This window comes from Apis dorsata, unplaced genomic scaffold (assembly GCF_000469605.1).
Source record: "Apis dorsata unplaced genomic scaffold, Apis dorsata 1.3 scaffold_19, whole genome shotgun sequence".
Classification (NCBI taxonomy): domain Eukaryota; kingdom Metazoa; phylum Arthropoda; class Insecta; order Hymenoptera; family Apidae; genus Apis; species Apis dorsata.
Window position 1 is genome coordinate 815449 of NW_006263321.1, and position 17635 is coordinate 833083.

Genomic DNA, 17635 nt, shown 5'->3' on the forward strand with positions numbered 1-17635 from the left:
AATTGACGCATGAATCAGTTTCGAATCTTGGTCCAACCTCGTCGCGCCCCTTCAATTCAATTGCCCTCCCATCGAGATTATCAGCGGGACATCGAAACGGGGAAGCAACATTTCGTGTAACGATTTGATCGAGGCAAACAGGATCGAGGCATCTCGATCGTGGTCCAAGTCGCCTAGGGGACGAGTCGAGGAATCGAAGTTCCTCGCTAATTTAATTCCGACTCTCAATTATCGGTCGCGTCGGATTCCCTGGGCAGCTCTAACTTTCAACCCTCTCGTTTGCTTCACTGGGAGTGAGGGAGGGAGGGTGGAACGGTGGCTCGACGGTGCGCGTAATACAACCGCGAGATCCTTGCACCCCGTATTCCGCCACTTTATCTTGGGATTGACGTTTCATCCGGGGGAATCGACAGACCGAGAACCGACGGGATTGCTTTGCGACCGCGTCGCGCACGTCGGGGAATAAAGGCGGAAAGAAACAGCGACAAAATGGCGCAAAGCCCGGAGAAACAAGGGAAGAAAGGAGAATGGGAGGAGGATTGTAGTTGTGCGAGGAAATTCGAAGCTGAGGAGAGAAGAATTGTGACGAGAATTGTAGCGAGACGAAAGAATGGTCGAGAATAATTGTTGTGCCCGTGAATGTTTGTGCGGTTGATCTTGATTCGATGAAAGTTTAAATTGTTTAGAGATATTGATTAATTTTTATACCGAGCAGAAAATGTATATGCTATTCGATACAGATTTTAATCAGGTAGTCGAGATCCGTTGTATCCGTTTTTTAATTTGATTGTTTATTCATATTTGTATTAAGAGTTTCGATTAAATAAGAGGTTAAATTTGGGTTTCATAAAAATAATCGCACCTTATTCTCTCATCTTCGTATCGATCGTCCATTTATACCATATCTATTTCTCAAGCACGGAGAAAATCAAGACGAAGGAAGAACTTGTCAGAGATATCTGAAAGAAAAAAAAAAAAAAATTAGAAAGAGGAGAGAAAATGCACTTTCTCCCAGCACTGATGAAACTCTCTTCGTTCCTTCCTTCGTTCTCTTCCTTATCGATGATTTGACTTTATAATCGAGACGGTCTCGTTCAATTACAATGGAATTTCTCGCGGAATTTCGCGCAAACAGTGGCGCGATTTCGAGGACGAGTCGATCATGCCCGGGTAAATATTCCAAGCTCCGCAGTCAAGCTTGCTGCCGGATGCAGACGGCCGAGAATCGATGGGATAAACGATCTCGAAGTTAACGATTAGTGAGGAAGGAGGAAACAATATTTGTCCGTCTATTGCGCAAATACATTTGTCCGTTTGCGATCGACTACGGTTCCATTCCATCGAAATCTCTGATTTCATTGACGAGCCTCGCTCAGCAGTTTCCTCCATACGCCCACGTTGCTCTCTTTATTTTCCCTCGTCGAATAAAACATTGAAAAAGATTGGTTAACGCACGAAAATACTCGACCCAGCGTTATTCGATAATTACCTTATTGTAAAAATGTGGTGGTTGCACGGATTTTTTAAATGTAAACACATCGTTTTTCGACGCGTTTTATTTCATTTATCCTTCCTTTTCTCGAACTCTTTTCATCTTCTCTCTCTTTCTCTCTTTCTTTTTTTTTTTAGAACAATGAGAGTAACGATGTTGCAAAATATCATATCGCGATATTTGATTTCGCGAAACGTTAGATATTAAATTTTAACGGAACAGAACGAGAGATAAAGGAGAAGAGATGATAGGATTTTTTCCTCTCAAGCTCCCCTAACGTTTCGAGTCACGCTTTTATGCTTCAATGGCGCGAACGCAACGACATCGTAAATTACAGTTTAATTAAAATTGAAAGGGCCCAGATCACGCAGTTTCACGGTGAGGGAGAACTAACAGGTACCGATTGGTGCCCCACGTCATCTTCTACTTTCCGTTCTCCTTTCAAAGTCCGCGCAGTCAAACGAAGTTCAATCACCTCTCACCATAGCCTTTTATACTTTATAGCCAAGCGCACAGCACGATAGGGCCATCGATGCGCTTTTGTGTCGAACAATTGCCTACTTCGATGCACTATACTTTTATTACGTAACACCGATGGCCAATGCGCGCATCCATGTAACGTTGGAATTCGTGAACCTGAAAAATTTCTTTTTTTTCACATCGATATTACTTTTATAACGCTTCTTTGAAAATTCTTCTTCGTTTTGAAAATTGATGAAATTATAAGCCTCCATTGTCAAGTCGATAGAGTTACTCACGCATGTTTTTTTGTTAAGTGTGTTAAAGTTTACTATATTAAGCTAATTGATTAACAGACTTGATTTTTAAATAAAAATTAAATTGGTTTAAATCATTGTTTAATTAAAAGTTATAAAAGATAAAGTGTTTTGACTCAAAGATAAGATAAATTTTAACGAAATGATCAATATAAAATTTAAGATAATTGGAATTACGATACACTATGCATTTCTATAAAGAAATTTCATTACAGTTTTATATGTTACACTGTGAAAAATAATACGAATCAACGAAGCGAAAGTATTAGTAATTTGATTTAGAATCGGCATGAATTTTACAATTCGTCGATTCAGCAATATCAGTTACCACTTTTTTCTTTCCGAGACTATTAAATTATCTTTTTTATTGTAGCAATAAAATCGAAACGATAACGCGTTCTAAAATTCAAAAAAATACCTGCCATTAAATATTGCGACGTATAAAATGTTTGAATGATGCGGAAAAGAACCGGTCGATATCCAGCGCGAAGTTAGCTACGCATGCGCTTCGATTATGCTTCGTACCGAGCAACTTCAGGGCGGTCCACAGTGGCAATCAGGCAACTGGGAGGGGAGGGCACTTTTGTCAATAAAATCTCTTTTATTATTCTTATACGAAAGAAGTTTTGTTGTAAATAACCAAAGGATTAATATTACTTAAGGGATTGGAAGAACACGTAAGTACTGATATATTCGACGCATTTTTTCCAAAAATTCGCATTCGTTTTCCTCAACTTGTCAAGTTGTTTTTCTATGGATTCTTTTTTTATTTATTCAGTTAGCTTTTTTTATATTTAATGTTTTGATATAAATTTTCTGAATCGTATTTTCATTTCAACACTTAATTTTTCGTTCTTTAATTTATTTATTTTTGTTTGATAACATAACCTCCATTATGTGTTTTCGGCATACGGTTTATGAAATAATTTTATCGATCGTTTTAATTTTTAATTTAATTAAAAAAACATTAAGTAAATGATTGATTCGTTGGAATAATGGTTGGGTTTTTCATTCCAGTATATATTACTTCTTCAAAATGTCGACATCTGCGATATATATTTTAGACGTAAAGGGTAAGGTTTTAATTTCACGAAATTACCGTGGAGACATAGAAACGGGTGTTATAGAGAAATTTATGCCTCTTGTAATGGAACGCGAAGAGGAAGGCAATCTTACTCCTATTATTCAAACTGCTGAATGTACATATGCGTATATAAAATACAATAATTTGTATATTGTGTCAACTACGAAAAAAAATGCAAACATTTCCTTAGTATTTGTATTCTTGCATAAATTAGTGCAAGTGATGCAAGAATATTTCAAAGAATTGGAAGAAGAAAGCATACGAGACAATTTTGTTGTCATTTATGAACTTTTAGACGAGTTAATAGATTTTGGATATCCACAAACTACAGACAGCAAGATATTACAGGAATATATAACTCAAGAAGGACACAAACTTGAAATTCAACCACGAATTCCTATGGCTGTGACTAATGCTGTATCTTGGAGATCAGAAGGTATAAAATACCGTAAAAACGAAGTGTTCCTAGATGTAATAGAATCGGTGAATCTTTTAGCAAATGCTAATGGAAATGTTTTGAGCTCTGAAATTGTTGGTGCCATAAAAATGAGAGTATATTTATCTGGAATGCCAGAATTAAGACTTGGACTAAACGATAAAGTTTTATTTGAATCTACAGGACGTGGAAAATCTAAATCAGTTGAATTGGAGGATGTGAAATTTCATCAGTGCGTCAGATTATCTAGATTCGAAAACGATAGAACAATTTCTTTTATTCCTCCTGACGGAGAGTTTGAGTTAATGTCTTACAGATTGAATACACACGTAAAACCATTGATATGGATCGAATCTGTCATCGAACGACATGCTCACAGCAGAGTAGAATACATGATAAAGGCAAGATCACAATTTAAAAGGCGTTCTACGGCCAATAATGTAGAAATAGTGATTCCAGTGCCCAATGATGCAGATTCCCCTAAATTTAAGACTACTATTGGCAGTGTTAAATATTCACCAGAACAGAGTGCAATAACTTGGTTCATCAAGTCGTTCCCTGGTGGTAAAGAATATCTAATGAGGGCACACTTTGGTCTACCATCTGTTGTTGGGGAAGATGTGGAAGGAAAACCACCAATTCAAGTTAAATTTGAAATTCCATATTTCACTACTTCTGGGATACAAGTGCGTTATTTAAAGATCATTGAGAAAAGTGGATACCAAGCACTACCATGGGTGAGGTATATTACACAGAATGGAGATTATCAATTGAGAACAAATTAAATAGAAACGGAGATCCTATAGAATATAAAATTAATATTCACAGTATTGAAAAATAGATTTTCATTATTGGATTTTATTTAATGGAAGTAGTGTAATTGCAATATTTTTTTTGCAGTTTTACACTTTTAGAGACTTTTACTAATAATCTCTTTTTATGATACCATATATTATGATACCATATATGGAAATGCATAGTACTTAATTTATTAACTGTACATTTCTTTCAATAAATGTTTGTTAAAAATAAAAAAAATCATATTTTCCATATACAGGGGTTATAGCATATATTATAGTATATATTAAATAATCGAAATATAAAGGAAATAATTGTAAATAATATCGGAAATTATAATATTTGAATGTTTTCATGGAATTGTTAATTGTAACGAATTAATAGACATTTTTCTGTTTACTAATTTAAACTTTAATAGTATTAAAATCAGAATTATTATTGTACATCGATATGATGACAAATAATAATATTATTATAAACCATGTATTAGTAACTTAAGAAACTCAAAAGATACATTAAATTTTTAACAGAAATTATCCATGTTTTATCATTCTCACCTTATCTCTTATTAAATCTCATTTCGTTTATTTAGAAATTTTTCTTTTTTCTTTCATATTTACGTATCGTAATATGCTTTAAATATCAAACACCATATAGATTTTTTATTTTTAAATTTATCCAATTTATCTTTCACGAATAAACGGTTTTATCATTTATATTATTCCTCCGTACCTTCCAATCGTTCAATATTTTTAAACGACTCGAAAAATCAAAAAAATAAAATTTATCGTACAACAATCAAGCAGGAGAAAAAGAGGAAAAATATATTTCAAGAGAAACATCGATATCCCAATAAATAGAACCATTTTCCCTCCTCTGCTCTATTTCACCCTACCTACCTAATTCAACCCCGATAAAATCTACATTCGCGAGGTATATTCGAAATAAACCAGGCCGTCGAGTTGAGCGGAAGTCATTCCAACTTGAAAGGTTCTCCCCGCCCGTGAAACTGGGACTACTCGCAAAAAAAAGAATATATCACGAATTCGGCCGATAGCTTTTCAAGGCAATCGAAGATGGTGGTAGGGATTCGACGAGAGAACCAGTCTCGGTCTCGATTCCCCTTCGAAAGCTTGGTAAATATTCAACTATAGAACGAGGTTGAATCGTGCGGAGAGACGGTAGAACACGGAAACCCGATTAGAGCGAAACGCAGCGGGCCTTTTTTATTCGCGCTCCACCGACACGGTCACGCTATGCAAATTTCGGTGGTGTGCAGGGCGTGTAATAATTTTATGGAAATTGCCGGTCCTGCAAGGAATTTCGAAATACAACGAGCTCGAGTGTACACTCTTGTCCATAAGTATGTGGGTAGACAATCCTTTTAATCGTAACAATTGTTGTTTGGAAAGAGTTAATCGCTCGCGAAATTCCAATAAATTTTATGCAAATTTTATTACCTTATTGCATCGAGAATATTTTTTCTCGATAAACATTTGATATTATCAATAATAACAAAAAGTTATACATTTACTAAGTCTTGAATTATATTTATTTTTCCATTATTTCATTCAGCTAATATTTTTTTTTCCTTTTTAACTTTTATATGAAAATTTTCATAAATTTTTTATATTATTTTCAAATTTGTTTGTTTTAATGATTCTGTAGTGCAATATAGATATATAAATTATTTAATTTAATACTGTTAAATATTATATCGGATCATATCAATCGATCGTTCCAAGTAATCGCATACTTATGGATTGGAGTGTACGAGTATCGGAGGAGGATGAAAAAAGACGAGGAGGGATCGAAAATTCTGCGAGATCAGTCCATTTTTCTAAAGAAATTCTTTATATCTATTCGTGGTAATTTTTAAGGAATTTTTTTTCTTTCTTAACTATCATAAAAGGAATATTAACAAAGTTGCGCAAAATGGTTTCGCTACACGTTATGTATTATGCATTAGAACTGATAATACTCTTATCTCGGTTAGAGGAAATATTTTTATGCGAATTCTAGTGGTTGATTTATACCTAACTATTTTACACATCTTAGTAACGGTATTTACGATACAAGATCCGTGATTTAGACGTATTTCTTAGCCGAGGTAATAAATAATCCAGAGATGCATCAGCTCTCGTTTCTTTTTTTCCCTTCTCTCTCGCCATTTTACATATAGAATTTATGTATATCGATTCGCAACACCGGATCGCCACATATTTACCGGAATTTTCCTTCCACGAGATGGATTTATATATGCGCGTTTTACGTAATAGAATTTAAAATGTATCTCAAATTATTTTGTTAAGAAATTCGAACAAATCCAAAACATACTTATTCTTAGAGATAATACAATGAAATGACCAAATAAATTTCAAACGATATTTTTCATACTAACGTTAATTTATGTCTTACATTTTTTAAAATCACTCTTTAAATTTTTCACTTGCTTTATCTGCACACCTTGTACGTCTGTATACCTATATATATATATATATATACATATTACAGCCTTCGAGATCAGATCAATAAAGGTTAACGTATTCTCCGCAAGTTCTCCGCAGGCGGTAGCAATTTTCAGCTTATCGAATCGCACCGCATGGATGCTTGGAGATCTAAATATAAATACTTTATTATATCAGAAGGGTAATTTATAGTTGCGAGCCATTATCGGTGGCGTTCGGAGGTATCGATGGATGTGCACATGCTGTAAGTTTCGGTCGAAAGCCTTCCTTCGCAGATGATTTTCCAGGGAAAAAGAAGCGATGGAGGAAGAAACGTGTCGATATTTTTGGATTGTGCACTTGACGAAAGTATCGCGTCGAGTCTTAGAGATTTAAACGTTCATATTTTCCATCGAGAAACGTCGAATGAATTATTTTTCACACAATTCCTAATATAACATTTTCAACATATTCACATCCTAAAGAATTAAACGAGAGATGAGCAAAAATATTATTGGAATATTATTCTCAAACACGTTGGACAACAACAACACGTTTCCACTCCGCTCGAGTAAAAGAAAATATTTCTCGAGAGTTATTTATCGATCCGAGTAATCGATCACAGAGGGAGAGGTTGGTCCGATTTCACGGTCCCTGTTTCGCCTAAACGCAACGGTTCCGCTAATAGAAAAAGCAAATTCACCGAGGAAATCAGATTTGGAAAAGGAACGGCGCTTGATCCCCGAGGGGTTGCACACGTCTCGAGTAGTATCGATCTCTCGATCGGGTTCGTGGAATCGCCCGTGGGACGACACACACACACACGCACGCACACACACGTCAATTCTGGCGAGGCCGATTTAAAAGTTGCATCCGAGATCCTGTCGCGAGATCCACGGCAGACGTCTGGTCGTCTACGCCGCAGGATATTAAAACTTGGAGGAGGTGATATATATATATATAACGGCTGTCAGCCCGACTGGATACGTCGGGGGAGGAATAAAAGTGCGACTTATAGCACGGGGAAAAAATATAACATGGCTCAAGTTTTCGGTTGTTCCCGAAGGGGAGGGGTGGTCCGTCTGAGAAACTGTCGCCGACAGAGATTTGGAGATTGTCCTCCTTGAGATCGAGGATATCGGTAGTTGGAGGGCGCGATTGCGTGAATGATACGAGGGGGATGTTTTGCGTCGCCTAGTTGGAAATTTTGACACGCGAGAAGACGTCTTGAGAAGATTTACGATCGAATCTCTCGTATATCGATGGTCTCTTGGTCGATCGTTCCCGTTTTGGAAAATATGATTCTCGCGGGGATAATAAATTCTGATTGGTATGTTGGGTGATAAATAAATTTTTAAATTTAAATAAGAAAAATCTTCACTGCAAAATCTCTTAACGATTTAAAAAAGTTTCTTGAAATATTAATGATATATTTTATTTGACAATCACTGGTTTGAAAGTATCGTAACATTTTGTCTTACGGTGAAGAGGTAATTTAAAAGCAGTGTGATTTTTTTAAAAATGTAGCTAATAATAATTTAATAAAAAGATGGCGAAAGAGTTATAATCTCCAAGGAGTAAATAGTTGTAATACATTGATTAATGATAAACATTCCAGCAGTTTCGACAACTGTTTGTAGGTACAAGTCCAACTAAATTCGTACAAACTAGCAAGCGCAAACAGAGTAAAGTTGCAAACCAATCTATCCAAACTTTCTCGCTTAAATTCCGGGAAAGAAAATTGAATAGAAATCTTTAACTCTCGAAAACGATCGGGCAAAGTACACAGGCAAGGGAGGAATTAAATTTGTCCTCTTCTGTAAGCACTTTCTCGTCTCTTCGTCGCGAAATGGAACCCTTAAATCGAACCCTTACTCGCGCAAGAATACCACGAGATGGAGCACAGTTCGTTCCGTTGTTAAACGAATCAAGCATTCACAAATTTTCAGACTTAATTTCACCGAATAACGACGTCTGCCAATGTCGTTTAAATTCCGTTCCACTGAATCCATTGAATTACAGAAATATGAATCTGAAAACGGATATAACTTCCGACGTTGCATACATTCGGGGAGATACACGTTCCAGAGGAGTTTCCCATTCGTAATTCAACTCGAGTTTATGCTCCTTGTGTACCAAGTGTTGGCGCCAAGTTACAGGCGTCAGAAATACTCATCCTCCGCTTTTGAATCCTCCGAAAGCCATCCGTTTCCGGCGGAAGTGGGAGCGCGAGACTCGGTCCCCGGTGGTAACCGACATCATCTCGCGAATCTAAGAGTGTCAAAAGTTTGCTTCTTGTTTATTCCGCATTTTCTTTTTATCATATCGTTGAGAGGATTGGCAAGAAACGTGTACACGTATCTTCTCTCTTTTATCCGTACTTTTTTTTTTTTTAATTGTCAAAATAAGACTCGCAAAAGTTAACCTCTAAGAAACGATCCGTATCCTGATTTATCGTTAAATAAAAATCGACTCGTTCGTTTTGCGTAATCGTCGTAAAAACTGTTTCTCTGAATACGAAACCATATTTCGTTATTGTGTTCTTCTCTTAATAATCCTGTTGCGTGTGTGTGTGTGTGTATGGTGTAGTAGCCTCGAGGCGGGTAGAGCAGAGCAGTTAAGCGTCGTAATATCCTCCTTTTCTCGGTACTTTGCACAAAATTCGACGTCATAACGGCATTTTAGAGTCTGAGATAGCGCGTTAAAGCGGCCTCGGCAAAACAACCGGTGATTAATGGCGATGCGTCAGACTTCAATACACCTCCGGTTTTCCAAACCTGTAAGAGCTCTTTCTCCCACGCACACACAGCTACCATTCACCGTCAACGTTTCCTCTTTTCCACCGTTGAAAAGAAAAGGCACGAATTTCATTATCATTCAGCCCCTCTTTATCGAAAACATCAAAGGCATGGAAGGAATATTTGAAAAAGGGCGATAAATATCAGACACGTTTATATCGATCCGCATGGATGGACTTTGAAAGCTATATCGAGTAATATCTCAATCTCTTGGCAAAAATTCTTAACCTATTTTTACGCAATGTTGATACATTCGTGGAATATCTTTGGAGATACATAAAAATATCGATTCAGAATTTAGATTAAATCTATGCAAATCATATTTTCATAATCACCTTGTCGAGGAATCTTTTTATAAATCGATTACTTATTACTATTTCGATAATTTAATTAATTAAGCAACGACTCGATTTTCATTTGATCACTCCACGAGATACATTAACGCGAAATCTCATGTTGCAAACGTCTAATAATAATCGTGAACGACAAACGAACGGAATTGGAACGGTCGCGGGCAACGTTTCTATGATAGAGAGAGAGAGAGAGGCAACTTTAAATCGTCTTTCGAAGCAAGCTCGACGAACTGGGACAAGCGGTGGGAAATACGTATCAAAGCATCAGCCAGCGCGTAAATTAAGTGACGTTCATTTCGCGAGATTCTCAGGAGGACACGGCCCCGTGATAAATAAAAGTATATGTACGTTTAAGTTTGAAACGGGTTGAAATAGGGTTGAAAACGCGGGTTTGCCGCGGCATGAAAGGAGTTTATACATGCGTGCTTGGGCGTGTAAAATCGGAGAGAAACGGGGCGCGGTTTCCCTCGTTGCGGAGATACTGGTCTGAATTACAGGGATCCCGCCGAAAAAAGAATTCGCTTTCGTTAGATGCACGGTGGTTGTGGTGGTGGTGGAGAAAACGGGACGACCGCCTTGAAAACGGTCGGAGAGGAAAAAACGGAGATGGCCCCTTTCCCTGCTGCGAAAGAAAACCAACTCCCTAATTTTCTGCCACTCGATTACAGCAGAGATCCGCACGAAGTTGAAGCTTTTTGTCGAATCCGTGTAATCCACCGACGCCCTTTCCTTCCACAGCTTTGTAATTAACCTCACTGTGTACGGTTTAATTGCGATTTGTATCACGTTTCCAAAGTTTCCAAGGCTTTTCGAGAGAAAAGGCGAAGATTTTTACAATTTTATAAATCTCCATTCGAATTGTTTATTATTTTTTTGTAATGTAGATGATAAGTGTCAACGATAAAGGATTAAAAATATTTTGATTTATGATTAAATTGCGAGTTTTAACTGTTTCAGTGTGTTTGATTGGTGATATTCGCTCGTTTCGCTGATTGAAGAAATCAATAAATACATATTTATCGTGGCAAACGATATATCTAATTGAAAATGAGTTATTTGATCAATGACAGTGAGCATGGTGATCAAATCAAATGATATTAAAGAAAAACAAAACAACAAAATTGTGAGATATTCCAATCATAAACGATAACATCGGAAAATTCAGACCGATATTTAAAATCTCTTCTAAATAGCAACAAATTTTTTTAAAGAAGCCAATTTCCTTTGATTTCTCAGCCATTAAGTTTAATGCCCACGAAAAAACCGAATCGCCCGAATCGCTGGTAAATTTAATTATAAACAAATCGAGTAAATTTCACCGACAGATTTCGTAAAATTAATTTTCATTTTGACGCGTAATATTACGAAATGTCTTTCACGAACTACGAATCCATCGATATGTAAATAATAAATTAAATAATAAATTCAGATACGACAATCTAACGCAGTACGAATGCCGTGGCACAATATCACAGGACGTAAGGAAAAAAGGAAGGACGGAATCACTCGCAATTTTCTAGAGATTCTTCCTCGATTCTGCCGCGAGGAAGAATGCCGAGTAAAAATGTATGCGAACGACACGGAGAAATTCTCTAGCTCGTTATCGATCGATAGTAAAGGGGTCAGAAACTCGGAGATAGCGCACCGTGGTGGCCACGTAAAAGCGAAGAAAAGCGAGAGGGCCGCCTAGCTTCGAAACGAGATTCCCGAATTACCCGGATTCCCCGGAAAAACCGGCATTTACCGGAGTCATTTGGGAAAAGGCGAGGCCGCAAATCGCGTGCCCCGCTGTGATTTATCCTGGTTCTTTCCACGGGAGAAAGGCGGGGAGGGAGAAAAAGAGGAGGAAGAAGAAGAGAGAAGAACGGGGAGAAGAAGAGAATTTCTGGCGTGGTGGGTGTTAAGCATCCACGATAGACGAGCCCCGTGTCTGTTCCACGGGCTGACAAGGGTGACAAAACGACACTCCTTTTAGAAAGACCGCGGGATCCGTCATTGGCTCCCAGCCAATCGGGTTTTCTTGTTTTCTTGCTCGAGGATCTTCGACATCCGATTGCAAATTACGTTCTCGGGGGCCACGAATCGTTTCCGGTGCTGCTCCCCGAATCGATGCGTCTCCAAGGGTGGCTTCGTTTTTTCTTTCGATAAGCTAACTACCAAAATAATCTCCAACGCATCCGTCACGTTGGGGCCGGTTAATTCAAGGATTTCCATGGATTCACCAAGGATTTACGTTGTCTAGGGTCTTTTTTATTCCTTGGTATAGTTGTTTGTAATTCTAATTGAACGAAGCGATTGGATTCTAATTGGCATTGATTTTGGAAAATTGTTAGATTTTTCATTTTCATTCACAGAGAATGATTATAAAATAATTGTGAAAAATTTGTTGGAGATTCTATTATAATCTATTTAATATTCCTTCCGTGCAATTCCCTCTCGAGACACAGTCACCGGCTCGAAAATGCCTCGCAAAAGATCTCCATGGCATCTCGTGCTCGAAAAATGTGTTGCATTTTAGTTGGTGATTTGCACGCGTCCATTTGCATTTTAACATTTCAATTTTCCCATGCAAATGGTATTATGATCGCGGGGATGCCTCCTCTCGAGGTGTTATGGCGGCGATAAAAATCTGTCGGTGCCTCTGTCGCCCTCTTCATCCTCTTCGAAATCTCTTCGGTAGATGTACTACCTTTCACGCCGTTCTCATTAGCAAGAGAAACGGTAGCAAATATTTATAGATACCGTTTCGTGGCATTTACATTCGGCGAAGGGAAAGGAAATATCGTAGCACAATGATGCTTTGTCACGTTGCAACGGTACCTCGAACTCCATTCTCTTTTTCAATCTTTAATACGGGCTTGGTGTTATTCGTGATTTCTTCGTTTCGTTCTCTGGAACGTAGCGAGACGGCTTTCATTTGGCTGTTGCGATAATATTTAAAGTCATTCTCCATTCAGAGTTATTATTAAAATCGTGGAATATCAAACGAGAATACGAGAAGGCTCCCATTGTATCAGAAAATGAGTATTCTGTAGTATTCTTCTTTATACTCGTGTTCTTTCCGTAATTAGTTGCTTTAATTATCAATGGTAGATGGATGCTGGTAGATTCGTTGTTTTTCGAATTAATAAAATCTATTTATATATTGGAGATTGATATTTTTAAATTTTAGAAAGAAAATGTTAATATAGATAATAAGAAAAATATTCTTTTTTGGAATATCATTTTGATTGTGGATTTTGATTGATTCTTAAATTGTATTCTTAAAATTTCATTAAATTTCATTATTTATATTTAATATCATATTTGTCAAAACAAAGATTTCCGAGTTTCAATTATAAATCAATCTAACTTTCTAATTTAATAAAATTTCAAATACTTGTAAACTATTCTCAATTTGCTATTAATTAAAGCGCACTAAAATATTCATAAAACCATATAACTTCTCTAATGTAAAACGTAAAATCAAAGCACAAAATATAAAATCTATATCTCAGCTTTCAATCTTTTATTATTTTCTAACTTTCAAACCAATAAAAATAAAATAAAATCTTAATATTTTATAAAGCCAAATAAATTTTTAATTTGAAAAAAAATAAGATCTTTGTTAATTTCAAGACAAAAAAAATCTTAGAAAATTTTTACCCAAGAATGCAAGAAGACAATAATTTTGATCATGGGAATCATGGAAGCAACAAGGCATTCTCATTACGTTAGCTCGTTTCCTTGTTGCAATGTGGCTACGGACATCGGGAAATGCAAATAGAGAGTAGTTTGGAGACGTTGGTGTCCCTTCGACGTTAAACTCGGGAAGTTAATGCATTTGAGTATCGCGGTGTGTGCAAATACACGAGAAAGAGACAACAGCGCAACACACGGAAAGCACAGCGACGTCGCGACACGCGTTATGGAAATAAACGAGATGACACCCGGATACAATTAAACTACGAATTAGATTGCTTCTAATTTCTTCTATATTTCCGGTGGTAATGATGAATCGATGTTTTCTAAATTATTTCAACTTTAGTTCTAGTTACATCATCTGAAATATCGCTGAACCGCATTATTTTTAATATAATATATGATTGGAAATGTAAATTTTAAAATAAAACAATGAAAAATTAATTCATTAAACATTAGACAAGTGAAGATATTTTAAATCATGGAAATTGTAAATAAAATTATTATTGTTATCAAAATTTTTCAATATTTATTATATATGATGAATAAATTCTTATATTAATTTATTAAATATTTCATGTGCATGTAATTTTTCTATTATTAATTCTTTTAAAGCAAGAACTTTTTATATCTTTCAGAATGATTCAATAAACTGTAATATCTTATACATTTCTCGACTTGTCCAATTACTTTGTATCAACATTGTACTTGAAAGATGAAAATAAATTTGTTCAACTTACCAAGTTGAATATTAAAAGAAAAAATACATAAACGCTTCGCATTCATGTTGCGAAGTTTCGTGTCCCGAAACTAATAAAGGTTGCAATGTTGGCGGGATTCATTTATTTCCATTACCGTCATGGTCGATTAGTGGAAATTCCATCCAAGCCAGGTTAGTTATTACAGGAACGCTGTCAGATAATCGAACTTCAGATAAATGCTGCGGCGGCCTGCTATGTACGTACGTATGTACGTACCGCGTATATTTGCATGCGTGTAAACGTCGACAAATTACCTACGCTCGAATAATGTGTCGGTCCACGTTAAACATGGGAATTGCGGCAGGATCTAGCTTGCACTAAATTTGCTAATAACCGTCAGTATTCTATGGACACTTCGATATATATCTATTGGTTTCCATTTTGCTTTTTTTCTCTTTCATAGATTGGACGAGGGTGTGCAAAAAAATATACCAAATTCCGCAGTACTGCTCGTCGCGTCGACGAAAATTGTTGCCTGTTAGTTTCCAATTTAGCTTGTGCAACAAACGATTAAACGTGAGTATTTAAAATAAACGGTTCGATGAATGAAAAAAGGAAAGTTTTTGATTTTTTTCCTCTTTCGAATGAAATTTTGACTTTGATAATAAACAAATTTGTAATATTGGAGATTGATCATCATAATGATTTTTTAAATTGATCATGATATTGATCAAAATAATGATTATCAGATACATCTTCAGTAACTAAAAATATGTCAATAATAATTAAAATAAAAATATTGAAATTATGGCTATATTTTTATTGTAAATAGTGAATACTTACTTTTTTTTATTTTCAAAAATATATTAATTGTTTTTAAATAAAAATATATTTTCTTTGAATTTCTGCAATGAATGATGAATGAATATTTTATGAAAATATGTTCTGAAATATTACATTTCATTGCATTTTGCATTCACTTCTTTTATTTATTTCAATAAATTTCTAGAAAAATAAGTTTTTATTGAGATATTTTTATTATGATATTATTAATAAATTAGTACTTTTTCATCTATTTAAATTTTTAAAAAACTTACTTTTACTTTTATAGTTTTTATAGTTAGATGTAGAAATCATACTTTTAATTCATTTCACTCCATCAATCCATTGAAACCAATATTTATCAAGGAAATACCACATTCCCAAGTTTTCTCGCAGAAATTTCTTCAATCTAACCTCACGTGTAAAAGTTGTACTGTTCGAGAAACTGAAGTGGAAAAGAAGAGAGATACTTTCTGGATCGACGTATCGTAATAGGTTTCCGTGATCTTTGGTAAAGTTCCATGGAGAGAAAATACGGCCCTTAAACGCATTATCAGAGGCACTCGGAAGCAACGGTAATTAAATAGAGTGACGTAGTTGAGACTTTGCACGAAGGTTACAGCTTACGAAGCTCGGGTAGGTCGACGAACCACGTTGCTTTCGTTGCACTTGAATGCATTAGCTCAGCTTAAAGTCGAGATGGCGACGACTACGTCTCTTTGCATTTGCATTTACTGCAGTGCCCACACGCATTTGCATTTAGTTACGAATCATTGCGGCGTACACCCGCGTGCACGTTCTAGCTTACTCTCGTACCGAAGAGGAAAGATCTTTGTCGCTTTCGACAAAGCCCAGAAATACGTGCTGTCACGTTCAACAAACTTGCTCGCCATCTAAAAAAGAAAACTAACTATTTTATTCTCATTTTCGTGAAATTTTAATTTACATATTTTCGATTTGACGAAGAGAAACAAAGAAATTATAAAATACGTGCGAATGTAAAGAAAGATTTAATAATAATGGACTATAATGTTTTTGAGAAGAAAAAATTATGTGAATAACAATAATAGGAATATATTATGTAAGTAAATACAAAAAAATATTTATTGTTAGGATTTTTTTATGCAATTGAAGTAAATTATTATCAAGAAACTTTAGATTACACTTATAAGTTATTGTGAAATAAAATTCTTATCATTAACAAATTTTACGATGAAACAAATAATCTTTTTTGTAAATAAATTTTACAAATTAAAGATTATTTGATTGTTCCAGTTAATTTAAAATTATAGAATCGTAAAAATTTCATATAATAAAAATCTATAACCTACAATTTCTATTCAATTCGCTATTATTAAGTGATAAATGATTTATAAAAGAGAAGTTCAAGTTTCTCTTTTGTATGACAGATAATAATGATATAAGCGAGAAAAATTAACGTACCTTGATGAGAAAATGAAAAATAAATATAAAGGATTAATATTGAAAACGAATGAACCTTGTCATCTTTTTGAAACAATGTAGACAGATGATTCTTGATATATGAAATACAATTTCTCTTAGTAGATATAAATCAAAATATCATGTTTAATTTATAATAAAGATATTAATAATTTTCCATTAATTTAAAAAGATTTTATTAAATTAAGACGCAATTCGAAAAAAAATATCACACAAGAAAAAGAAAAATGGATATACTACTACGCATATTGTACTGCGCATAGAGAACTTCATTGCTATTTACAGCGCTCTTGACTGATCTTCGGAAACCGAAAAGTTCCGAAATTAGTCGAATCATGTATAAAACGTGAAAGTACGTAGAATTGCCAGCTCATTTTTCTCTTGACATTTTCATCACATTTGTTCAATATTAAGTGTTATTGTCTTTTAGATTCATTAGAATTAGATTAGAACAAGTAGTTATAATCGAAATATAAAAGAAAAAATATAATAAGTGTGCATAAAAATTAATATAAACGTAATTGTGAAGTAAATATATAGTGACCGTAGTTCGTTACTTGAGAGTACTCTCGACTAATCTTCGTAAATCGAAAACGTTTAAAGTTAATCAAACCAGTGTAAAAACGGGAAAGTTCGCAAAATTATTAGGTCATTTTTCTTTTAACATTTTCATCAAATTTGTTTAATATTAAGTATTATTATCTTTTAGGTTCGTGAACAAGTCCATTTTTCTTTTGACATTTTCATCAAATTTGTTCAATATAAATTGTTATTGTCTTTTAAATT

General features: G+C 35.1%; 1 protein-coding gene and 1 long non-coding RNA gene across 2 annotated transcripts in view; one reads left to right on the top strand and one right to left on the bottom strand.

The window, feature by feature from the left end:
- Positions 1–17635, bottom strand: part of LOC102671833 — a 119596-nt gene that overhangs the window by 3835 nt on the left and 98126 nt on the right. The window lies entirely within an intron of this gene.
- On the top strand, positions 2734–5113 carry LOC102671968 (AP-1 complex subunit mu-1). The gene is made up of 2 exons (XM_006607878.2): positions 2734–2945; positions 3286–5113. The coding sequence occupies exon 2, from the start codon at positions 3305–3307 to the stop codon at positions 4571–4573; it is 1269 nt and encodes a 422-aa protein (XP_006607941.1). The 5' UTR covers positions 2734–2945; positions 3286–3304; the 3' UTR covers positions 4574–5113.